At 42.8% G+C, this 26,795-nt stretch overlaps 1 protein-coding gene and 2 long non-coding RNA genes across 5 annotated transcripts; 1 reads left to right on the top strand and 2 right to left on the bottom strand.

Annotated features, from left to right (window-relative positions):
• Nucleotides 1-407: 407 nt before the first annotated feature.
• Nucleotides 408-24,364, top strand: LOC112258820 (prostaglandin E2 receptor EP1 subtype). 3 transcript variants are annotated; one of them, XM_024433427.2, is made up of 3 exons: nucleotides 408-651; nucleotides 19,935-20,851; nucleotides 23,166-24,364. In XM_024433427.2, the coding sequence occupies exons 2-3, from the start codon at nucleotides 19,979-19,981 to the stop codon at nucleotides 23,436-23,438; spliced, it is 1,146 nt and encodes a 381-aa protein (XP_024289195.1). In that variant the 5' UTR covers nucleotides 408-651; nucleotides 19,935-19,978; the 3' UTR covers nucleotides 23,439-24,364. The 3 variants fall into 3 exon arrangements, with proteins under 3 accessions (XP_024289195.1, XP_024289193.1, XP_024289194.1); XM_024433425.2 differs by lacking the exon at nucleotides 408-651 and adding an exon at nucleotides 10,454-10,767; XM_024433426.2 differs by lacking the exon at nucleotides 408-651 and adding an exon at nucleotides 19,459-19,513.
• LOC121847240 lies at nucleotides 639-5,015 on the bottom strand. Its single transcript, XR_006084178.1, has 3 exons — nucleotides 4,951-5,015; nucleotides 2,087-2,215; nucleotides 639-743 (listed from the first exon to the last, which is right to left on the bottom strand). It is a non-coding gene; the product is annotated as an uncharacterized LOC121847240 (long non-coding RNA).
• LOC121847239 lies at nucleotides 22,136-26,710 on the bottom strand. Its single transcript, XR_006084177.1, has 2 exons — nucleotides 26,648-26,710; nucleotides 22,136-23,406 (listed from the first exon to the last, which is right to left on the bottom strand). It is a non-coding gene; the product is annotated as an uncharacterized LOC121847239 (long non-coding RNA).
• Between the last annotated feature and the right edge of the window lie 85 nt (nucleotides 26,711-26,795).

The raw sequence follows: 26,795 nt of genomic DNA, 5'->3' as shown, positions 1-26,795 counted from the left end.
ACAGTCATGTCTAGAGTTCATATTTGGTCCTGTCCTTTTATCCCAAATCAAGGCGATCCAGTGTCCGGGTCCAGATTGCATTGACCAAATTCCCCAAAGTGAGTGATTATGAATGGCATGAAGGTCCAGGAGCCAGACATGCAGCTATAAAGTGGCTGGAGTTGAAGGGTCATGATTACTTCTGTTGATTAACCATATATTTTATCTGACACCATAAAGAGATACAGACACCATGAGATACTGCAACCACGGAGGCTCATCTTGCAGTGTCATACTTGACGACCAAACTGCCTGCCTTTCTTCTGCCCTCAGGAAATGGACATTGTGGCACTCAGGAAGTGTTGTCACAACAGTATATTGTTGGTTAAAATTGTGACAGTGCAAAAAATGGAATATGAACACACAGACGTAAAGGGTGTGAGATAAATTTGATATTCAATCCCATGCACATTGAAACACATCAATAAAAATACTTTCAAGAACATGTGGCTTAGTTCCAATGCTGCTCCGCTACCAGTTGGATCCCCAGGGCCAGAGGTACTGTTGGACACTTGGGTGTTTCACGAAGCAATAGGACGTGTTTCACCGCTCGGTTGCTGTTTAACGATTGCTGCAGATGAGATGCCATACTGCGTTGTCGCCAACAACCAGGTGAGTCATTCAGCTCCAAAATCTAAAACATGTGGCCATGAATTGGCCTTCTGCCTCTCAGTCTGAGGTCTTGAAATGAGGATAAGGCAGTGCTGTAGAAGACAAAATAAGTAATTATGTTAAAAACACAGCCATGTTTATAATGTGTTTCTCTTACAAATGTGAAGAGTTACACAGCTTACTTTACAAGTTGTCTCTGATTTTGGCACGGCATATGAAAATAACTGTGTCAAGAGAGTTGATGTTGTGATAGCATTATGGTCCTGTACATCATACACATCACAGTAGCAACACTCAAGTCCACCTCTATTAAGGATTTGAGCCTCATGCCAAAAAATGACCCCACCGCTCAATGGTGAAACAGCAATCTAGGATGTGTGCCTGCAAGACCAAAATCAAAGGGAACGTTTTTTTGTCCAATTTATTTCGAAACCACTTCAAAAGCATTGAAGAACAATCTGAATCACTTTGACCATCCTCTCTTATACGTCTTATATGTTAGCAGGTTGAGGTCCTGAAAGAAACAAGAGAGTTGCACTGCACGTATTAATGGTTGGTGAATGGGACAGGGTGAGTGGAGTTAGGTTACAAGGCTTAGACGTGCTGTTGGAGAACCCTGGGGTTATTGGGGCCAAAAGGCAATCTTTTCAATCACTAATCATGGCGAGAGATGGAACAATGGCGTCCACTAAAAGACAAGGCAGTGGAAAATGTTGTCTGAGGCCAAGTAATACAGACTCCAGCTTAAGTAAATCCTAAACTGCTGGAGTAAAGTTAGTAGGTAAAAGTGGGGGGCTTGTGGCTGAAGACCACAAACATTGAAGCCCGCAATGTTTCAGAGGGTTCTCGCCTTAGGGTCCAATGTCAACAACCAAAAGCACCCAGTGCCGTTCTAAGGGTAACCTCTCAGTGGTGATGGTCCTGGTAAAAATGTGATGCTATTTCTGCCTTCGCTATCAGATCCTGGCCTGCACCAAACGAATCCTCTCCTACCAATCAAAGTGTAGCACTACCAGTGCCCAAGATGTTTTCTTCGCATGTGTGCCAGCGAGTTCATCAAAGCCTCGCTGATGCAAAGAAAAATTAATTGGGACATAATACAGTATCAGAGCATTTGCTCAGTTGCAGTCAAGGCCCTGTCATAGGATTTTTATCTTGGCTACCACCTAAAGAAAAGTAAGGTAATAGCAGTTAGCCTTTTCCCACCTGTCTTTGGAGTTTCAGCTGTGGAAGTCGTGATTCTGTTGCTCTAGCTGTGTAAATATAACATTTTTGGATATAACATTTCTGCTCCCTCTCTTTTCACTACTCTTTCCTCCATGACCACAGAGTTAATACCCTGCCTATAAGTTGTTGATCTTAGCTGCCCTCCAGGTTCCATACTGATTTGACCTGTCAGTTTCTGGGCCTGATTAAGCCAAGCAAATAGCCTCACCTGTCTCTGATGTTGGTCTGTGTAGGATGCTGGCTGGCTGTCGGACTCACACAACCTGATGGATTCCATTGCTTGCTTCATTAGGCTGTCCGTCAAGGACAATGTTTTCTCTGTCTGATTTCGTAGTAGCTGAAAGAATATACTGTAGATTAAGATATCTTATATACCATAGACCTCTGCTGTTTTGACATAGGATAGCATATCAAAACCAACCCTCGTTTTTCTGCAGAATTCTGATTTGGTAGAAAGGGAATGCTTAATTGTTGATGAAAGGGACATGGGGTATCTAAGGCATTCCCCTGCTACTCAAAAAGAGCACACATAGTACTGTGTGTAGGACTACGTCTGAGGGTCTTATAGGTTCCCTGTCAGCCCGTGGCACATTATAAAAAATATATTGTACTTACTTGCTTATACACAGTAACATGTTAAAAAGGAAGCGTGATACATTGAAATTTAGAATATTTATTGCAGATGCTTTTTAATCCAAGACGAGGCTTAATCTCTTTCGCAGAAAATGTGTATTAGCCCAATGTTTACTAGGCCAAAGGCTGAATTGACTCCCTGGCAATCTCACACAGGCTTTGAGGACAATACAGTGCCACTGACAGGGCCCGCAACCACAACCTGCGGACTCTCCTTCACTGCAGCCGATGTGAGTAAAACATTTAAACGTGTTAACCCTCGCAAGGCTGCAGGACCAGAAGGCATCCCCAGCCGCGTCCTCAGAGCATGCGCAGACCAGCTGGCTAGTGTGTTTACGGACATATTCAATCAATCCTTATCCCAGTCTGCTGTTCCCACATGCTTCAAGAGGGCCACCATTGTCCCTGTTCCCAAGAAAGCTAAGGTAACTGAGCTAAACGACTACCGCCCCGTAGCACTCACTTCCGTCATCATGAAGTGCTTTGAGAGACTAGTCAAGGACCATATCACCTCCACCCTACCTGACACCCTATACCCACTCCAATTTGCTTACTGCCCAAATTGGTCCACAGACGACGCAATCGCAACCACACTGCACACTGCCCTAACCCATCTGGACAAGAGGAATACCTATGTGAGAATGCTGTTCATCGACTACAGCTCAGCATTTAACACCATAGTACCCTCCAAACTCGTCATCAAGCTCGAGGCCCTGGGTCTCGACCCTGCCCTGTGCAACTGGGCACTGGACTTCCTGATGGGCCGCCCCCAGGTGGTGAGGGTAGATAACAACATCTCCACCCCGCTGATCCTCAACACTGGGGCCCCACAAGGGTGCATTCTGAGCCCTCTCCTGTACTCCCTGTTCACCCACGACTGTGGCCATGTACGCCTCCAACTCAATTATCAACTTTGCAGACGACACTACAGTGGTAGGCTTGATTACCAACAACGACGAGACGGCCTACAGGGAGGAGGTGAGGGCCCTCGGAGTGTGGTGTCAGGAAAATAACCTCACACTCATTGTCAACAAAACAAAGGAGATGATTGTGGTCTTCAGGAAACAGCAGAGGGAGCACCCCCCTATCCACATCGACGGGACAGTAGTGGAGAGGGTAGTAAGTTAAGTTCCTCGGCGTACACATCACGGACAAACTGAATTGGTCCACCCACACAGACAGCGTCGTGAAGAAGGCGCAGCAGCGCCTCCTCAACCTCAGGAGGCTTAAGAAATTTGGCTTGTCACCAAAAGCACTCACAAACTTCTACAGATGCACAATCGAGAGCATCCTGTCGGGCTGTATCACCGCCTGGTATGGCAACTGCTCCACCCACAACCGTAAGGCTCTCCAGAGGGTAGTGAGGTCTGCACAACGCATCACCGGGGGCAAACTACCTGCCCTCCAGGACACCTACACCACCCGATGTCACAGGAAGGCCATAAAGATCATCAAGGACAACAACCACCCGAGCCACTGCCTGTTCACCCCGCTATCATCCATAAGGCGTGGTCAGTACAGGTGCATCAAAGCAGGGACCGAGAGACTGAAAAACAGCTTCTATCTCAAGGCCATCAGACTGTTAAACAGCCACCACTAACATTGAGTGGCTGCTTCCAACACACTGACTCAACTACAGCCACTTTAGTAATGGAAATTGATGTAAAATATCACTAGCCACTTTAAACAATGCTACTTAATATAATGTTTACATACCCTACATTACTCATCTCATATGTATATACTGTACTCTATATCCTCTACTGCATCTTTATGTAATACATGTATCACTAGCCACTTTAACTATGTCACTTTGTTTACATACCCTACATTACTCATCCCATATGTATATACTGTACTCGATACCATCTACTGCATCTTGCCTATGCCGTTCTGTACCATCACTCATTCATATCTTTATGTACATATTTTTTATCCCTTTACACTTGTGTGTATAAGGTAGTAGTTTTGGAATTGTTAGGTTAGATTACTCGTTGGTTATTACTGCATTGTCGGAACTAGAAGGACAAGCATTTCACTACACTCGCATTAACATCTGCTAACCATGTGTATGTGACAAATAAAATTTGATTTGATTTTGATTACATGCACAGCTGTAGCTACAGGCACTCAACGTATGGATGTTTGCGGAGACAGGGGCAGATCTAGTTTGCGTTGATGATCCTCTTCAACCTCTAAGCAGCTAAAATCCAATAGCCTACAGAAACATGTGAGAAGATCGTCTCAACAGAATTTAATTAGCACTAGTTTCCAAAAGCTAGATGGAGGTCAATCTCTTTGTAGTTATGGGGTCTTCCATTTAACATTATGTGACACCTTATGTTATTATAATGTTGCTCAACATAACAACTGGCCGACATCTGTGACAGACATCTGTAAAATGTTATTATTGTCATTTGATTTAAAATAAAAAAGTACCTCTGTGATAAGGTGCGTCTCGGTGAGAGGTGTAGGAGTCAGGCGCAGGAGAGCAGGGATTTCTGAGAAGCATGTTTAATATATATATATATATATATATATATATATATATATATATATATATACATATATACACACACACATACATACACACACACACATAGTCCACCAATACAAAATTGGCACAGATGAAAGTCCAAAACTACGCTCTCGAAGGAACAGAAACTCGTGTCAATACACGGAGGAACAACCACAGTTCCGACACTACATACACGTACGTAATAGCGAAAACAATAAACAGCAGAGATAATTGAACGTAAATACACACAAGCTTAATCCTGCACGAATTAAGGCAGGCAACAGGTGCCCTATATACACACAGAAATAAAAGCAGTTGAAACCAGGTGTGAAAAGGAACACAGACAAAACAACCAGAAAGGGAAAAAGGGATCGGTAGCGGCTAGTAAACCGGCGACGCCGAGCGCCGCCCGAACAGGTAGAGGAGTTACCTTCGGTAGAAGTCGTGCAACCTCGCATATCTCTTTTTTTACCATAGCCCCAAAAAATGTTTAGCAGGAACATGAAAAGTTATCCAGGCTATGTTTCGATTTCCAGCACTAAAGGTGCTTGGACAGCACTAAAGGTGCTTTTATATATATATATATTTTTTTAATATATAAAAATAAAAATAAATTTTTTACCCCCCTTTTTTCTCCCCAATTTCGTAGTATCCAATTGTTAGTAGTTACTGTCTTTTGTCATCGCTACGACTCCCGTACGGGCTCGGGAGAGACAAAGGTCAAGAGTCATGTGTCCTCCGAAACACAACCCAAACAAGCCACACTGCTTCTTAACACAGCCGCACCAATGTGTCGGGGAAAACACCGTGCACCTAGCGACCTGGTCAGCGTGCACTGCGCCCGGCCCGCCACAGGAGTCGCTAGTGCGCGGGCAACTCCACAACTTTTCAACCTTATTTTCATTGTCGCCAGCACAATACCAGTGTCAACACACACTACATGACCAAAAGTATGTGGTCACCTGCTCGTCGAACACGTTTCCCACTAGATGTTGGAACATTGCTGCGGGGACTTGCTTACATACAGCCACAAGAGCATTAGTGAGGTCGGGCACTGATGTTGGGCGATTAGGTCTGGCTCGCAGCCGGCATTCCAATTCATCCCAAAGGTCTTCGATGGGGTTGAGGTCAATCAAATGTATTTATAGCCCTTCTTACATCAGCTGACGTCAAAGTGCTGTACAGAAACCCAGCCTAAAACCCCAAACAGCAAGCAATGCAGGTGTAGAAGCACGGTGGCTTGGGAAAAACTCCCTAGAAAGGCCAGAACCTAGGAAGAAACCTAGAGAGGAACCAGGCTATGAGGGGTGGCCAGTCCTCTTCTGGCTGTGCCGGGGGGAGATAACAGAACATGGCCAAGATGTTCAAATGTTCATAGATGACCAGCAGGGTCAAATAATAATAATCACAGTGGTTGTCGAGGGTGCAACAGGTCAGCACCTCAGGAGTAAATGCCAGTTGGCTTTTCATAGCCGATCATTCAGAGTATCTCTACCGCTCCTGCTGTCTCTAGAGAGTTGAAAACAGCAGGTCTGGGACAGGTAGCACATCCAGTGAACAGGTCAAGGTTCCATAGCTGCAGGCAGAACAGTTGAAAATGGAGCAGCAGCACAGCCAGGTGGACTGGGGACAGCAAGTAGTCATCAGGCCAGGTAGTCCTGAGGCATGGTCCCAGGGCTCAGGTCCTCCGAGAGAAAGAAAGAGAGAAAGAAAGAGAGAAAAAGAAAGGAGAGAGAGAATTAGAGAGAGCATACTTAAATTCACACAGGACACCGGATAAGACAAGATAAATACTCCAGATATAACAGACTGATCCTAGCCCCCCGACACATAAACTACTGCAGCATAAATACTGGAGGCTGGGATGGGGGGGATGGGGGGGGGGGACACTGTGGCCCCATCCAACGATACCCCCAGGCAGGGCCAAACAGGCAGGATATAACCCCACCCACTTTGCAAAAGCACAACCCCCACACCATTAGAGGGATATCTTCAACCATCAACTCACCATCCTGAGACAAGGCCGAGTATAGCCCACAAAGATCTCCTCCACGGCACAATCCAAGGGGGGGCGCCAACCCGGACAGGAAGATCACGTCAGTGACTCAACCCACTCAAGTGACGCACCCCTCCTAGAGACAGCATGGAAGAGCACCAGTAAGCCAGAGACAGAGAATCCCAGTGGAGAGAGGGGAACCGGCCAGGCAGAGACAGCAAGGGAATTTGTTGCTCCAGTGCCTTTCCATTCACCTTCACACACCTGGGCCAGGCTAAACTCAATCATAGGACCTACTGAAGAGATGAGTCTTCAATAAAGATATAAAGGTTGAGACCGAGTCTACGTCTCTCACATGGGTAGGCAGACCATTCCATAAAAATGGAGCTCTATAGGAGAAATCCCTGCCTCCAGCTGTTTGCTGAGAAATTCTAGGGACAGTAAGGAGGTCTGCCATCTTGTGACTGTAGCATACGTGTAGGTGTGTATGGCAGGACCAAATCGGAAAGATAGGTAGGAGCAAGCCCATGTAATGCTTTGTAGGTTAGCAGTAAAACCTTGAAATCAGCCCTTGCCTTAACAGGAAGCCAGTGTAGAGAGGCTAGCACTGGAGTAATAAGATCACATATTTTGGTTCTAATCAAGATTCTAGCAGCCGTGTTTAGCACTAACTGAAGCTTATTTAGTGCTCCAGGCTCTGTAGCCGGAAAGTAGAGCATTGCAGTAGTCTAACCTAGAAGTGACAAAAGCATGGATTCATTTTTCTGCATCCTTTTTTGGACAGAAACTTTCTGTTTTTTGCAATGTTACGTAGATGTAAAAAAGCTATCCTTGAAACAGTCTTGATATGTTCGTCAAAAGAGATCAGGGTCCAGAGTAACGCTGAGGTCCTTCACAGTTTTATTTGAGACGACTGTACAAGCATCAAGATTCAACAGAATAGTTCTTTGTTTCTTGGGACCTAGAACAAGTATCTCTGTTTTGTCTGAGTTTAAAAGTAGAACATTTGCAGCCATCCACTTCCTTATGTCTGAAACATAGGCTTCCAGCAAGGGCAATTTTGGGGCTTCACCATGTTTCATCGAAATGTACAGCTGTGTGTCATCCGCATAGCAGTGAAAGTTAAAATTATGTTTTCGAATGACATCCCCAAGAGGTAAAATATATAGTTAAAAACAATAGTGGTCCTAAAACGGAACCTTGAGGAACACCGAAATTTACAGTTGATTTGTCAGAGGACAAACCATCCACAAAGACAAACTGATATCTTTCAGACAGATAAGATCTAAACCAGGCCAGAACTTGTCCGTGTAGACCAATTTGTGTTTCCAATCTCTCCAAAAGAATGTGGTGATGGATGGTATCAAAAGCAGCACTAAGGTCTAGGAGCACGAGGACAGATGCAGAGTCTCGGTCTGATGCCATTAAAAGGTAACCACCTTCACAAGTGCAGTCTCAGTGCTCTGATGGGGTCTAAAACCAGACTGAAGTGTTTCGTATACATTGTTTGTCTTCAGGAAGGCAGTGAGTTGCTGCGCAACAGCTTTTTCTAAAATGTTTGAGAGGAATGAGAGATTCGATATAGGCCGATAGTTTTTTTATTTTCTGGGTCAAGGTTTGGCTTTTTCAAGAGAAGCTTTATTACTGCCACTTTTAGTGAGCTTGGTACATATCCGGTGGATAGAGAGCCGTTTATTATGTTCAACATAGGAGGGCCAAGCACAGGAAGCATCTCTTTCAATAGTTTAGTTGGAATAGGGTCCAAAATGCAGCTTGAAGGTTTAGAGGCCATGATTATTTTCATCAATGTGTCAAGAGATATAGTACTAAAAAACATGACTGTCTCCCTTGATCCTAGGTCCTGGCAGAGTTGTGTAGACTCAGGACAACTCTGAGCTTTGGAGGAATATGCAGATTTAAAGAGGGGTCCGTAATATGCTTTCTAATGATCATGATCTTTTCCTCAAAGAAGTTCATGAATTTATCAATGCTGTGAAAGCCGTGAGGTCAGGGCTCTGTGCAGGCCAGTCAAGTTCTTCCACACCGATCTCGACAAACAATTTTGTGCACAGGGTCATTGTCATGCTGAAACAGGAAAGGGCCTTCCCCAAACTGTTGCAACAAAGTTGGAAGCACAGAATCGTCTAGAATGGCATTGTATGGTGCGTGCAGCGTTAAGATTTCCCTTTACTGGACGTAAGGGGTTCTAGTCCGAACCATGAAAAACAGCCCGGGACCATTATTCCTCTTCCACCAAACTTTACAGTTGGCACTATGCATTCAGACAAGTAGCTTTCTCCTGGCATCCGCCAAACCGAGAATCGTCCGTCGGTCTGCCAGATGGTGAAGCGTGATTCATCACTCCAGAGAACGCGTTTCCATTGCTCCAGAGTCCAACGGCGGCGAGTTTTACACCACTTCAGCCGACACTTGGCATTGTGATGGTGATCTTAGGCTTGTGTGCAATTTTATACAGCTGTCAGCAACGGGTGTGGTTGAAATAGCTGAATCCACTCATTTGAAGGGGTGCCCACATACTTTTGTATGTATGTGTATGTCAATAATTCTGCCCAATGATATCATCAAAACTTTGAACATTTTAAAACTGGGATTTTCAAACACTATGAGATCTGCAGTGATGCGGGTGTAACAGTATTGCTTCCATCCCTCTCCTCGCCCCTACCTGGGCTCGAACCAGGGACCGTCTGCACACATTGACAACAGCCACCCTTGAAGCATCGTTACCAATCGCTCCACAAATGCAGCGGGCCTTGCAGAGCAAGGGGAACAACTACTTCAAGGTCTCAGAGCGAGACACGTCACCAATTGAAACGCTATTAGCGCGCACCCCGCTAACTAGCTAGCCAATTTCACATCTGTTTCATGGGGAGCAAGAAAATATAAACTAGTTGTAGGTTTTGAAATTCACCGCTTTTTACTTTTAATGCTACCCTGTGATGTCAAAGAGAAAACATTTTTAAAGACTTTTCTTCCTATCTTTTTAACCACAGATCATAGAAACCCACTGTTTTCACATATGTAGACACTGGTTTGGTGCTGGAGATTATGAATATAAGGTTGAATAGTGGCGGAATTCCCCTTTAATAATGCTGTTATAACAAAACATTTGTCAAACTCCTGCCATCTGTTTTGTTTGAACACTGTAAGATACTGTACTTTGACATTAGGCTACATTACTTGATCTTAGGATGTTATAGTTACATGTCAACGTGTAAAGTTGGTTGTTAAATAAAATGGTTGCATTAATAGAATATCTAATTCGTTTCCAATAAGTTATTGGGTAGCACTCCCTGTTCCCTTTCACTGAACTGCTGTAATATGGATACATGCATTCCTCTCGCGGACTCAAGACGCCCCGGTGCTGCGTCGACGCGGTACAAGTCTATAAAGAGGGCTGAGCAACGAAACAAACGTTGAATAGTAAATGGTTGGCTGTGCAACCTTTTGGAGACTGGGTCTTGATCTTGGTGACGGACTTCTCGTGCGGTTGCTCGTTTTGTTTTCTTTAGGAGAGAATGAGGCACTCCTCGGGATACATGACTTCACTATCAGCTCAGGTCACTATCAACTCAGGTTATCATTGTTGATAATAACATTCTCGTGGATGAATCCCTGAGTTTAAGGAACTTTTGAATGTCATGGTTCACAGTGAAATGATTTAACATCTGAAAACCAAAGGAATAAATCTTCATTTGTTTCTATGGATTCACTGTTTGGTCAGGTAATATCATTATTACTTATTTCACACCATTAATGATCTTCTTTTAGCCTATGATGCAGAACTAGCTATGCACATAAATAATAACAGTTTTGACAATGCACACAGATCCCTTTTCATTTGGACATGGTAAATTATTCAGGAAATTTACAATGAACAACTATTAGTATTTTTTTTACAAAATGGGTGAAAGTAGGGGGAAATAATTGCTTGCCTGGTCAAACGTTACACTCCATGTAATTAGTCGTTACATACACTGCTCATCTTAATAAGGCTTTTTAAAAGAACCATACATGTTTTTTGTTTTACCAATAATGAGTGCACATGTATTGGGCTGAATTAGTATGATTTCATTTCGATTTTAAACCTGAAATTGTTTTCAACTCTCTCATTCATCAATGTCTTTGTGTGCGTTCGTAAATTGCCTCCAGTGTGTCAGTGGCTATGTGTCGATTGTAAATTCAGAGCGTTGTCAGATTGTCTGTTCATAAATTCAGAGGCTTCGCTCTCGGAGTGTTCAGAGCGCACACTGGACGCTCTGGCCGAGGAGTAGGGTTGATCCGAGCGTTCTGACCTCACGACAGCAGTCAAGCACCAAAGCTAACTGGATAAAGTTGGCTAGCTTACTTGCTACTTCCAGACAAAATGAGAGAACATCTCACTCTGACCATTTTACTCGCCCTAGCGGAGTTGATTAACCTGTTTTCATGTTATCTAGAGCGTTAGTGACTGTAACTGTGCTGCTTGCAACATTTAATAACGTATTTTTTCCTCCGACGTTTACTGACACCGGTCATATTCAACGGGTGTTGCAAGTTTGTAAATTAATCAGTTATTCTGTGCTCTGGCACACAGACGAGAAGGCTCTGAAATCGGAGTAGATAGAGGGAATTTACAAACGCACCCTTTGTTAGACATTTTTGTTTTAGATTAGAAAAACCAACGGAACAAGGACTGCAAATGAACCCTACAAAACTGTAGTAGCCTATGTCATGTTTGGCAAGGCAGGGGCATACCCTTTGTGTGTGTGTTTCTCATGAACAATGTTAAGGTATCTCTGCTACAAATCAATCCGAAATCATTGCTAGATCGAGTAACTCATGAGAAAACATTATACAAACTAGGCACAGTATAGGATTTTATGTATACCTAATTTTGGAAGAAGTATTGTGACTCTGTTCTGTTATTCTGCATTGAAGGTTTTGAAGAAGGAAAAGGGTGATTTGATTGGCATCGTGTAGACTACGCCTATGGGTCTGCTATCATGATAGAGCACCTTTCACAGAACGTGTGCTATGTCACTGTCAGACACGGTCAAGACTTGAAGGAGCACCTTTCACAAGAACTGTCTTGACTTGTCCCGCATTCTCAGGTTTTGGAGTACAATGAGGGGGAAGTGTGTGGCATTTGTCTACAATAGGCTTTTTAAAGGATACTAGCTAGGTTTCCATTCAGTTCACGACAATTGGCAACAGAATATTCTAAAATCGGAATAAAAACAATAGCCTATGTGCATTTTCCCACCAGAGATGTTTCCCTAAAATGAATTTGTTGCGAAAAAAAGCTGTGCGGGATGACGTAGTGCACATTAACACAACTTTTGCGGTTAAACACCCATTTACCAAAATAAAAAATACAAGCTAAATGGGTTTCCATCGCATTTAACTCTGATGGTTTTGTCCCCCCCAAAAAAATGTTTATATAGCGAATGTGCCCACTCTTGTCTTGGTATGTGCGCTCTAGCGAACAGCTCCCAGATAGGCCCACAGTCCTGGTAGACTACCTACATGATGCAATTATTTATGGGGAAGAGCGAGATTATTTTTATTTATCAAATGATAGCCAAGCACGATCATCATGTCACCAGAATAAGACTATCGATATTTATTGGAAAGGAACATCACCTTCCACTTTCACCACCATGTGAAGTTCATCATCTGTAGCCTAATAAACTGCATGTTTTCCCGACCCGATTCCTAGTGGAAAGACATCCCACCATATCATCGCATGACTCCCAAGTTTCGATATGATGGTTATTTGATCAATATTTGCACATAAAAGCGTTTCCACAGCCATTTCTTGTATAATTAACTTCACCAACTCAAAGAGTTATCAATTTATCTAGCTTGTTTTGTCCACATTTGGACATTTTATGACACATTTTAAGCCAACCGGCCTGTCATGATATTTTTTATCCAACATATACAGTGCATTCGGAAAGTATTCAGACAGACCCCTTGACTTTTTTCACATTTTGTTTCATTACAGCCTTATTCTAAAATGGATTAAATCGTTCCCCCCCCCTCATCAATCTACACACAATATGTCACGTTCGTCATAACGATAAGACCAAGGCGCAGCGTGATATAAACACATTCCTCTTTAATTAACGAAGAACACTTAAACAAAACGAACGTGCCGCTTTGATAAACCGAGTGCTGACATGCAACCACACAGACAATAACCCACAAAACTAACATGGCAAATGGCAACCTAAATAATTGGGAACCAATTCAGGCCACCATAGACCTACATTTATCTGGACATAACAAAACCCCATAGATATACAAAAAACCCTAGACAGGCCAAAAACACACATACCACCCTCGTCACACCCTGAGCTATCCAAAATAATAAAGAAAACAATGATAACTAAGGTCAGGGCGTGACACAATACCACATAGAGACAAAGCAAAAACAAGTTTTTAGAAATTGTTGCTAATTTATTTAAAAAAAAGAAGAAAAATGCGAAAGGGGGAAATATCACATTTACATAAGTATTAAAACCTCTTTGGGCTAGCTCCCCACCTCGACAACATCCATTGAAATTGCAGAGCGTGAAATTCGAAATGCAAAAACCGTAATATTAGACATTCATGAAAATACAAGTATCATACATCATTTAAAAGCTTAACTTCTTGTTAATCCAGCCTCTTTGTCAGATTTCAAAAAGGCTTTACGGCGAAAGCATACCATGCGATTATCTGAGGACAGTGCCCCGTGTACAAAAGCATTAAAAACATTTTCCAAACCAGCAGAGGGGTCACGAAAGTCAGAAATTGCGATAAAATAATTTACCTTTGAAGATCTTCCTCTGTTTGCAATCCCTAGGGTCCCAGCTACAAAACAAATGTTTGTTTTGTTCAATAAAGTCCTTCTTTATATCCCAAAAAAGTCAATTTAGTTGGCGGGCTTGATTCAGTAATCCACCTGTTCCCCTCGTTCAAAATGCACACAAAGGAATCCCAAAAGTTACCAATAAACTTCGTCCTAACAAGTCAAACAACGTTTCTAATCAATCCTCAGGTACCCTAATATGTAAATAAAAATAAAAATTAAGATGTAGAATAGTGTGGTAAATACCGGAGATAAATAACAAAGTGCGCGTGCCAGAACACTACAGTCAAAATGAGACCCACCTAGAAAAACTACAAATTCTAGCAAATTCTATTTTTCAAAAAACAAGCCTGAAACCCTTTCTAAAGACTTATGACATCTAGTGGAAGCCATAGGAACTGCAGTCTGGGAGGTATTCCTTTGAATCACCCATAAACAAGGATTTGAATGGGCTGTGACCTCAACAAAATTAAAAATATGTATGGATTCTCCTCGGATTTCCACCTGCCATATCTGTTCTGTTATACTGCTTCCAAGATGGCGTAGCAGTCAGGCGTACTTGTCCTTCGTCTTGTCGTGTCCCATGTATATATATTTTTATATATTTTTCTTCGCATATCTTTTTATATTTTTCTAAACCCTTATTTCAAAATACTCTCCTGCAACCCGCGTCACCCAATGTGGTGTGGACCTGCTTTTTCTCTAACATATTTTTCTTTGCCTCTTACTGGAACCTCTCCAACATAAACTAGCCAGCTAACTAGCCAGCTAATCGGTCATCAGCTAACCTTAGCTCGGAAAGCTCTCGCCAGTTTGTACAACGCGATTCAACCAGAGCATACCGGACCTATTTTTTTTCTCTCCATATCCCCGGATTCCTATTGCAAGCTCTGAACCCTCTCACCTTCCGACCTTCGCAGCTAACGTCCCCTGAATGCTAGCTGTCTAGAGCACAACGGACTGTTGGCTTACGAGACCCATCGATCACATTCCGAAGCCACTATCTAGCAGTCAGCTATCCTTTTCTAGCGGTCATCAGCTACCTTTATCCCGGACAACTCTCGCCAGTCTGTACAGCGTGACTCAAATCAGAGCTAGTTGGACTTATTCTTCTCGATATCTCCGGATTCCTACTGCAAGATCTGAACCTATTTTTATTTTTAAACATTTTTATTATGATATTTTTTATATATATATATTTTTCCACCTGGAATTACAGCAGCTAACAACCCCTGAACGCACAGCCTCTAATCTGCGGCCTGCTAGCTATCTTAAGCACATTGGACTGCTGACTTAAGAGGCCCTTCGGACATATTTATTCAGCCACTATACATATTTTGCCAATTGGCCTGGTTTACCACACAGAGCCCTGCTGATCCGTCCGCTGATGTAACTGCACGAGGGGGGCACAACAGACTTCCCTCCGTCACGTCATCCCTCTAAGGCCTTTCTGTTAGCCTACTAGCCCCGTGCCGCTAGCTGCTTGAAGCCACGCACTGGACTTGTATGATCACCTGGCTACGCATGCCTTTCCCTAACGTCACCATGCCGTGTCGATTGCTGTTCTGGTTTGTAACTAATGTTTTATTTCACTGTAGAGCCTCTAGCACTGCTCAACACGCCTCGGCTAACAATTTAGTTCCACCCCCCACACACGCAGTGACATCACCTGGTTTAAATGCTATTTCTAGAGACAATATCTCTTTTATTATCACTATATGCACAGGTTTACCCCCACTGTATTCACATCCTACTATACCTTTGTCTGTACATTATGCCTTGAATATATTCTACCGTGCCCAGAAATCTGCTCCTTTTACTCTCTGTTCTGAACGTACTAGGTGTCCAGTTCTGTTAGCCTTTAGCCATACCCTTATCCTACTCCTCCTCTGTTCCTCCAGTGATGTAGAGGTTAATCCAGACTCTCTCATTTGTTGACTTCTGCAACCGTAAAAGCCTTGGTTTCATGCATGTTAACATTAGAAGCCTCCTCCCTAAGTTTGTTTTATTCACTGCCCTAGCACACTCCACCAATCCGGATGTACTAGCAGTGTCTGAATCCTGGCTTAAGAAGACCATCAAAAACCTTGAAATTTCCATTCCTAACTATAACATTTTCCGACAAGATAGAACTGCCAAAGGGGGCGGTGTTGCAATTTACTGCAAAGATAACCTGCAGAGTTCTGTCTTACTATCCAGGTATGTACCGAAACAATTTGAGCTTCTACTTCTAAAAATGAACCTTTCCAGAAACAAGTCTCTCACCGTTGCCGCTTGCTATTGACCACCCTCTGCCCCCAGCTGTGCCCTCGACACCATATGTGATTTGATTGCCCCCCATCTATCTTCTGAGCTCGTGCTGCTAGGTGACCTAAACTGGGACATGCTTAACACCCCGGCCATCCTACAATCTAAGCTTGATGCCCTCAATCTCACACAACTTATTAATGAACCTACCAGATATAACCCCAAATCCGTAAACACGGGCACCCTCATAGATATCATCCTAACTAACTCACCCTCCAAATACACCTCTGCTGTTTTCAACCAAGATCTCAGCGATCACTGCCTCATTGCCTGCATCCGTAATGGGTCTGCGAGCAAACGACCACCCCTCATCACTGTCAAACGCTCCCTAAAACACTTCTGCGAGCAGGCCTGGCCGGGGTATCCTGGAACGACATTGACCTCATCCCGACAGTAGAGGATGCCTGGTTATTCTTTACAAGCGCCTTCCTCACCATCTTAAATAGGCATGCCCCATTCAAAAAATGTAGAACCAGGAATAGATATAGCCCTTGGTTCACTCCAGACCTGTCTGCCCTTGACCAGCACAAAAACTTCCTGTGGCATTCTGCATTAGCATCGAATAGCCCCTGTGATATGCAACTTTTCAGGGAAGTTAGGAACCAATATACACAGGCAGTTAGGAAAGCTAAGGCTAGCTTTTTTGAACAGAAATTTGCATCCTGCAGTACAAACTCAAAAAGGTTCTGGGACACTGTAAAGTCCATGGAGAATAAGAGCACCTCATCCCAGCTACCCACTGCTCTGAGGCTAGGAAACACTGTTACAACCGACAAATCCACTATAATTGAGAATTTCAATAAGCATTTCTCTGCGGCTGGCCATGCTTTCCACCTGGCTACCCCTACCCCGGTCAACTGCCCGGCACCCTCCACAGCAACCTGCCCAAGCCCCCACGATTTCTCCTTCACCCATATCCAGATAGCTGATGTTCTGAAAGAGCTGCAAAATCTGGACCTCTACAAATCAGCCGGGCTAGATAATCTGGACCCTCTCTTTCCTAAATTATCTGCCAAAATTATTGCAACCCCTGTTACTAGCCTGTTCAACCTCTCTTTTGTATCGTCTGAGATTCCCAAAGATTGGAAAGCTGCCGCGGTCATCCCCCTCTTCAAAGGGGAGACACTCTAGACACAAACTGCTACAGACCTATATCTATCCTACCCTGCATCTCTAAGGTCTTCGAAAGCCAAGTTAACAAACAGATTACTGACCATTTTCAATCACATCGTACCTTCTCCGCTATGCAATCTGGTTTCCGAGCTGGTCATGGGTGCACCTCAGCCACGCTCAAGGTCCTTAACGATATCATAACCGCCATCGATAAGAGACATTACTGTGCAGCTGTATTCATCGACCTGGCCAAGGCTTTCGACTCTGTCAATCACCACATTCTTATTGGCAGACTCAACAGCCTTGGTTTCTCAAATGATTGCCTCGCCTGGTTCACCAACTCCTTCTCTGACAGAGCTCAGTGTGTGAAATCGGAGGGCCTGTTGTCCGGACCTCTGGCAGTCTCCATGGGGGTGCCACAGGGTTCAATTCTCGGATTAACTCTCTTCTCTGTATACATCAATGATGTCGCTCTTGCTGCTGGTGATTCTCTAATCCACCTCTACGCACACGACACCATTCTGTATACTTCTGGCCCTTCTTTGGACACTGTGTTAACTAACCTCCAGACGAGCTTCAATGCCATACAACTCTCCTTCCGTGGCCTCCAACTGCTCTTAAACGCAAATAAAACTAAATGCATGCTATTCAACCGATTATTGCCCGCACTTGCCCGCCCATCCAGCATCACTACTCTGGACAGCTCTGACTTAAAATACGTGGATAACTACAAATACCTAGGTGTCTGGTTAGACTGTAAACTCTCCTTCCAGACTCACATTAAGCATCTCCAATCAAAAATGTAATCTAGAATCGGCTTCCTATTTCCCAACAAAGCTTCCATCACCCATGCTGCCAAACATACCCTCGTAAAACTGACCATCCTACCGATCCTTGACTTCGGCGATGTCATCTATAAAATAGCCTCCAACACTCTACTCAGCAAACTGGATGTAGTCTAACACAGTGCCATCCGTTTTGTCACCAAAGCCCCATATACTACCCACCACTGCGACCTATACGCTCTCGTTGGCTGGCCTTCGCTTCATACTCAGCTCGCTGGTCACCATAGCAGCACCCACTCGTAGCACCCGATCCAGCTGGTATATCTCACTGGTCACTCCCAAAGCCAATTCCTCCTTTGGTCGCCTTTCCTTCCAGTTCTCTGCTGCCACTGACTGGAACGAACTGCAAAAATCACTGAAGCTGGAGATTCCCATCTCCCTCACTAGCTTTAAGAACCATCTGTCAGAGCACCTCACAGATCACTCCACCTGTTCATAGCCCATCTGTATACAGCCCATCTATCTACCTCATTCCCACACTGTATTTATTTATTTAGCTCCTTTTGCACCACAGTATCTCTACTTGCACATCCATCTTTTGCACATCTACCATTCCAGTGTGTAATTGCCATATTGTAATTACTTCGCCACCATGGCATATTTATTGCCTTAACTCCCTTATTTGACCTTATTTGCACTCACTGTATATAGACTTTGATATTAATTACTAGTCTGCAGCTAGGAATTCGGTATCATCATTCATCAATTAATGAATGTCACTCTGAACAACAACTATCTACTGTTTGTTTATGCATTTCTGTGAATTATTTAGTAATAAATAAATTATTTAAGACAATTGATGTATGGATGACTCATAGTGACTGGGTTCATGCAGATAACCAACAATTTACTACGTTTGGAATGAGACTAACGTGAGGTAAAGTAAATAATTCATTAATCAGAAGACTATTGATCAGATATGAAAATATCTTAAAGGTTATATTGGGAAATTCTAATTTTGTAATCTGAGTATTTTCCTTGGTGCCCCAACTTCCTAGTTAATTACAGTTACATGATTAATCAGTTTGATCGCGTAATACTAATTACAGAAAATCTTTGATAAAAACTGAGTCTTCAATTTAATGATAGTAAAGACACGACACCACTGTATTCTTGGGGACCTTCAATAATACAGACAAATATGTTTTGGTACCCTTCCCCAGATCTGTGCCTTGACACAATCCTGTCTCAGAGCTCTACGGACAATTTCTTCGACCTCATGGCTTGTTTTCTTCTCTGACAGGATGTTTCCAAATCATGTCCAATGAAGTTGTAGAAACATCTCAAGGATGATCAATGAAAACAGGGTGCACCTGAGCTCAATTTTGAGTCTCATAGCAAAGGGTCTGAATACTTACGTAAATAAGGTATTTCTGTTTTTTGTTTTTAATAAATTAGCAAAAATCGCTTTGTCATTTTGAGGTATTGTTAATAGATTGATGTGGAAAATGTTTTATTTAATCAATTTTAGAATAAGGCTGTAACGTAACTAAAAGGGGTCTGAATATTTTCGGAATGCACTGTACTTTTCTCGCATAATAAGGTTGGATGGAGATCTGGTTTATGACAGAAAAAAATCTTTACATAATACAGGATAATATTTATTGTTGTTAGGTAATAACAGAATACTGAATGAGTTTTTGTTTCCCCAGTAAACTTTGTATTTATGCTATGTATAATAGGCTATTGGTTAAGTTTGGTTATGGTAGGACTATATATTAGTGAGGTTAGGAGTTCTTCCAGGTCAACTGGTCAGTATATTAATCATAACACCTTTCCTATTTTCAGTGCCTTCTCACTCTGAGGACCCCGATGGCTACCTGAGGCCAGTGATGTTGGCCATGCAGCACTACAACTCCTCAGGCCTGGCTGCCCCCAATCTCCTCCCCAACCAGACCTGGGGGGTGGAGGGTGTGCCGGCCATGGCCTGGAGGGCAAACATCACCACAGAGAGGCCCATGTCTCCCCCCAGTAACCCCACTGCAGCTGGCCTCTCCATGACCCTGGGCATCCTGTCCAACATCGTGGCCCTGGTCATCCTGGCGAAAGCCTATGCCCGTCTGCGCCGCCGCTCCAAGGCCACCTTCCTGCTCTTCGCCAGTTCCCTGGTAGCCACAGACTTTGCCGGCCACGTCATCCCCGGTGCCCTGGTGTTGAGGCTGTACTCAGCTGGAGCTGCGACTGGGCCCTTAGGTCTCGCTGCCACCGATGCCCCCTGCCAGTTCCTAGGGGGTAGCATGGTGTTCTTCGGCTTGTGCCCATTGTTCCTGGGCTGTGCCATGGCTGCTGAGCGCTGCCTGGGTGTCACACAGCCCCTGCTCCATGCCTCACTGGTCACCACGGCTCGCACCAAGATGGCACTAGCTCTCATCTGGCTGCTGGCTCTGTGTGTGGCCTTTCTGCCCTTCTTCAGGCTGGGGGCCTACACCTACCAGTACCCCGGGACCTGGTGCTTCATCAGTGTCCTGGGAGAGACTCAGGCGACGGACGTGGCCTTTGTCATGCTGTTCTCTGGACTGGGCCTGGCCTCTCTGACTGTGGCCCTGGTGTGTAATACCATCAGTGGGGTCACGCTGGTGCTTGCCAGACTGCGTAAGAAGTGTAAGACCTGCTACCGTCGCTCAGCCAAGTCCCATGACATTGAGATGGTGGCCCAGCTGGTGGGCATTATGATCACTTCTTGCATCTGCTGGAGCCCCCTGCTGGTGAGTTGGAAAAGTTCAGTTCACTGAAGTTCACAATTCTGCATGAATCAGGGTAGGGGTCAAAACTATCTTTATAGGCTACCCTGCCGCCCCATTGGGATATGGGGAGGGGAATGGGCAGGGTATATGCAAATTAAATACTGTAAATACTTTAATATAATAAAAAAGGTTTGTGTTTGTGCGGACTGTAGTGTTTTTGCGGACATTACTGTAGTATTTACTACAATGTTCTTTTGCGGATCATACTGTAATATTAACTGTAGTATTCTACAGTATACTACAACATTCTATAGTAAGTACTACACATGATTGAGGGATACTACCATGTGTAGTATATTATTCTACAGTATACTACAGTTTACTATAGAATTCTATAGTAAACTGTAGTAATTTTTCATGTGGGTTACATTTACATTTCTATTTCGCTTCAGCAATACAGATTGAATAGAGCCTGTGGGAAAAGTTACAGGGGAGAAGAGGGGGGATGAATGAGCCAATTGGAAGCTGGGGATGATTACTTGGCCATAATGGTATGAGGGCCAGAATGGAGATGAAGCCAGGACACTGAGAACACCCCAACTCTTAAGATAAGTGCATTGGGATCTTTAGTGACCACAGAGAGTCTGTCTCACCCAAAAGACGGCACCCTGCACAGGGAAATGTCCCCAATCAATGTCCTGGGATCTTTTTGTTTTTGACTAGAGGAAAGAGTGCCTCTTACTGGCCCTCCAACATCACTTCCAGCAGCATCTGGTCACCCATCCAGGGCCAACCAGGACCGACCCACCCTGTTAAGCTTCAGAGACAAACCAGTAGTGAGATGCAGGGTGGTAAAAGCATAAAATAATATTGTAAAAATGCTCAGTTAACAAAAGTAATTCATCCTCTCGGTAAATCTCCAAGATATTCTGCCCCATAAACTCAAAGGCCTGAAATAATATAGAAAATCTCTGCTAACAATCCAGTAATATTTCATCCTCTTTTTGTACACCTTCTGAAATAGACACTTTCCAGTTCCCAGTCATAAACACTATGATTCAGAATACTGCACCTAAAACAGATGGATAGACATGGTGTACTGCACCAAGGGTATAAATGAATAGTCATGGTGGGCCCTTGCATTGACTAGATGGAATAAATGATTTAAGGTAATGCCATTATGAAGGGCTTGAATAACACATTTCAGATTGGGTGACATTGAAAATGTTACAGCTTCTCTCCTTTTCCAGTCTTCTGGGAAAGAGGAATATTAGCCAACTAAAATAATTTCATACAAAAACATGGTGATGGTTTGATGATTTTTTAATCAAGGATATATTTTTTTTTACAATTCCAATACTAAGAATTTTGTATAAACTGTTAATATGTTGTAACGGCTTTCATCGGAAGAAGAGGAATCGTCAGAAACAAAATGCAGCGGGAAACGTGTTCATCTTTATTTTAAGGAACTGAACACTGAATACAAAAAAGAACAAAAGAAAGACCTGAAACAGTCCTGCAAGGTGACACAAACACTAAACAGAAATACAACTACCTATGATTCCCAATCAGAGACAACGATAGACAGCTGTCCCTGACTGAGAACCATACCAGGCCGAAACATAGAAATACAAAAACCTAGACATACAAACATAGAATTCCCACCCAAATCACACCCTGACCAAACAACAATAGAAACATACAAAGCAATCTACATTCAGGTCCAATTTAAAAGTAACCATTCATTTTGACACATAAACTGTGAGAAGTGAAAGAGGACAGACTATAAACCATGCTTCAAATTATGGCAGCCTGTTACTTGTCATCACTGGGTCTGTTAAAACTTAGAGTAGCCTTGAGCACCCCCCTCTTGTTCCTTCTCCCTAATATGCTGTTGATTTGCACAATACTGCACAGAAGTTGGGCCCAAATATAATTACTGATGTGTGAACTAAATAGGAACAGATCAGCATACATGTTTTACTGTTGGGGAGATGTAAGAACCATTACAGAGGCATTGTTTGTGCTTAAAATCTCTTAATAAGCTGTGGCCAATTGTTAAAAAATTGTAAATAAGATTTATAAGGCTACAACTTTGAGCCTGTGATTTCTAACATCAGTAAAGCTATTCCTAGGAACACGTTGTGAAGATGCATTTTGACTGCTACCTTTATTCATTTTTTTTGTTAACATGTGGCAATCTACAGTGTCGGGTAATGTATATAAATTACTAGCAGTGTATGCAGATTGATGCAAATATATAAACACCAGCTGAACATATCTATGTCCTGCACAACCACTGTAAAACTAACCCAGGTATCTGTGTTACTTGCAGATCTTTGGCCTGATGTCAGTCACATGGTCCTATAGCGGTTCCATAGGCAATGACCAGGATACATACAGGAGGTTGATGGTGATGGGCGTCCGGCTGGCCTCCTGGAACCAGATCCTGGACCCCTGGGTCTACATTTTGCTGCGCCGGGCCGTGCTGAGGAAGATCTATCGCATCACCAAGAGCCGGGCCAGCTTCAAGAACAGCACCTTCCGCCATTGGGACATCAGCTCCTTCCAGAACTCTGAGAAAATAAACACTGTCAACAGGATCTGAGGGAGAAGAAAACACACAGACAGAAAGAGACTGGCATCTTATCATGGTCCTTTGTTGTTCTTGGGGCTTTATTTGCCACCCAACTCAACATGCTGGATTGAGGAGAAGACTGAACATCCAGCAGTAGGATCTAACAGCAGTGTTGGTGTATCACACAAAAGGAAATACCTATTGCCTATAAGACCTACGTTCCTTTATTGAGAACTGTGTGGGTCTGCCTGACTGTGAAAGTATATGGGGTTTGGGATTGAAATCATCATCCTCCAGATCTTGGATCTCTTTCAGATTGATTTGATTGGCCAGTAAGACCTGCTTTGACTGTTGTGTGGAGAAGTCTCATCATTTTATGGGAAACAGCCAAGCCAGACTATACTCAAACAAATTAAATGTCATAAATGGATTTACAACAAAACATTCTGACCAAGTAAGGACAGTATGCCTCACCTGGATACTGGAGACATAGCACAGATAAATCTGCCCAAGGAGAAGGGTTTTTGTAAAAGTGTCTGGTAGGTCACGCAACATGAGTCTTTCTCTGTGTACATAACTGTACATGAAATGAAGCTGCCTATAAGATATCAACAACAAACATCTCAAATTATATATACGTGTTTGTGTGTGTTACTGTCAGTGTTTTTTGGAGTTCATACTTTGTTTGTTTGTGGAAAAGTCAAAGTGCACTTTGACACATCATGAAGTCAGTGGCACTATGCCAAAGCAAAGTAAAGGCTGTGCTTTTACCTGTGCTTGAAGATGTGAAAGACATACAGTATGTGTCAAACTTGTAATGCTATTGATGTCTGAATTGTGTGTGTGTATTTATTGCTTATATTGTTTCCCCAATTGTCTGGGGACCTAAATGAAGCTAAGTGTTGCAAAAGCTATCAAAATGTAATGTTGTCTAATAAAGTTTAAGTTGCCGGTTATCCTTTTTTACTGAAAAACATATATGATTTTTCTTTTTCTTTAAAAGAAAATGTATCCCAGCCCCCGTCCCCACAGGAGGTATTTTGCCTTTCGATAGGCCGTCATTGTAAATAATAATTTGTTCTTAACTGACTTGCATAGTTAAATAAAGGTTCAATAAAAATAAAATAAACCACAAAATGGCCTGTCAGGGTCATAGCACCATGGTGCTCATCCCAGGAGAGAACAGAGGTGTGGAAAATGTCCTCTGATAGGGGAAGTAGAACAGAAATGATCTCAGTATAGGTATGAATTGATACAAGTTTTCATTACTCCATCAATTGCAATAGTTGTAACGAATGTTAATTATTACTGAGTAAAGTGGTCTGTAATGGCTCATATTGATGAACTACCACAAATAATTTCCTGCAATACACACAACGCCTTACAATTACATTAATTTTCTCTGAAGTTTATGGAATTCTATGAATTCATAGAATTCTATGAATTTAGGTTTGCTTGTATAGTAGTAGCTAACAGTACAAAAGACAATAACACAAGTACACAAATGGAGTCTTATACCCTGACTACACCGCTCGCGTCGCGTGCGTTTCAAAATACATTTAGGAATCTATGTTATTCAATTATTGCACGCAGACGCTCCTCATTGGTTATACCCACGTGGGTAATTGACAGACGAACTGTTGCCGGTTGTCGTGGTAATACTCTGAAAGTTTAGATGTCAATCACTATATAAGTTAAACGATGAAAAAGCCTGGAAGGAGGAGAGATGACTAGAAACGATTCGGTTGACCGTTTTTATGTGTGGATTAATTGTCAGAGTAGAGGACCTTGTGCATTTCAGGTAAAATAACAACTCAAATTAGCTAGCAACAGCAAGCTAGCTAAATAGGACAAATTAGCTAGCAAGTGCAAGCTAAATTGCCAGAAATGTTTAATGCTTTTCGATCTGTACCCAAATTCATGTCATTGGTTCAGAGTTTGTTTGATATTTTAACCTGCATGTCGTGATCGCGTTTGGTGTAGGGGGACAAAATACATTTATGCATGATGACATGCGCAGCCTGGTTTGTGTTCCGTGTTAGATCTTTGCTCATGTCTAAAGTGCAACAGTGCTTTCACAGGATTAGATATGTTGCCAACAGTTACACAAAACGGACAAAAAACAATTACAAACAATGCTTCTTCATGAAAAAAAGAGAACACGTAGTCACTGCATTCAAACATAAACAGTAAATATTTTAGAAACACAAATATAATGAACAAAAATATAAACGCAACATGTAACATGTTGGTCCCATGTTTCATAAGCGGAAATAAAAGATCACAGAAATGTTCCATATGCACAAAAGGCTTATTTCTCTCAAATTTTGTGCACAAATGTGTTTACATGCCTGTTAGTGAGTGTTTCTATTTCACCAAGATAATACATCCACCTGACAGGTCTGGAAAATCAAGAAGCTGATTAAATAGCATGATCATTACACATGGGCACCTTGTGCTGGGGACAATAAAAGGCTTCTCTAAAATGTGCAGTTTTGTAACACAATGCTACAGATATCTCAAGTTTTGAGGGAGCATGCAGTTGGCATGCTGACTGCAGGAAAGTCCAACAGAATAGCAATATACAATACAATAGCCAGCCGCCTCCAACTTCATTTTAGAGAATTTGGCAGTATGTCCAACTGGCCTCACAACCGCAGACCACGTGTATGGCGTCGTGTGGGCGAGCGGTTTGCTAATGTCAATGTTGTGAACTGAGTGCCCCATGTTGGTGGTGGCGTTATAGTATGGGCAGGCATAAGCTACGGACAACCAACACAATTGCATTTTATCGATGGCAATTTGCACAGAGATACCGTGACAAGATCCTGAGGTTCATAGTCATCAAATCAAATTGCATTGGTCACATACAGACCAATAGATGTTATTGCAGGTGTAGCGAAATGCTTGTGTTCCTAGCTCCAACAGTGCAGTAATATCTAACAATTCACAACAATACACACAAATCTAAAGTAAAAGAATGGAGTTAAGAAATATATAAATATTAGGACTAGCAATGTCGGAGTGGTATTACCTAAAATACTTTAGAATAGAATACAGTATATACATATGAAATGAGTAAAGCAGTACGTAAACATTAAAGCAGTTTTTTGTGCCATTCTTCCGCCGCCATCATCTCATGTTTCAACAAGATAATGCACAGCCCCATGTCGGAAGGATCTGTACACAATTCCTGGAAGCTGCAAATTTCCCAGTTCTTCCATGACCTGCATACTCACCAGACATTGAGCATGTTAAAAGATGCTCTGGATTGACGTGTACTACAGAGTATTCCAGTTCCCGACAATATCCAGCAACTTCTCACAGCCATTGAAGAGAAGAGGGACAACATTCCACAGGCCACAATCAACAGCCTGATCAACTCTA

The sequence above is a fragment of the Oncorhynchus tshawytscha genome, linkage group LG09 (assembly GCF_018296145.1).
Source record: "Oncorhynchus tshawytscha isolate Ot180627B linkage group LG09, Otsh_v2.0, whole genome shotgun sequence".
Lineage (NCBI taxonomy): Eukaryota > Metazoa > Chordata > Actinopteri > Salmoniformes > Salmonidae > Oncorhynchus > Oncorhynchus tshawytscha.
The sequence above is the reverse complement of the archived record's forward strand: the minus strand, read 5'-3'. Positions and strand labels throughout refer to the sequence as shown.

What these genes read in the sequence shown, in the direction of transcription:
- LOC112258820 (XM_024433427.2), top strand. Translation starts at nt 19,979, where the DNA reads ATGTTGGCCATGCAGCACTACAACTCCTCAGGCCTGGCTGCCCCCAAT. An exon ending in TCTGCTGGAGCCCCCTGCTG is followed by an intron (nt 20,852 to 23,165) that starts GTGAGTTGGAAA and finishes TGTTACTTGCAG; the next exon opens with ATCTTTGGCCTGATGTCAGT.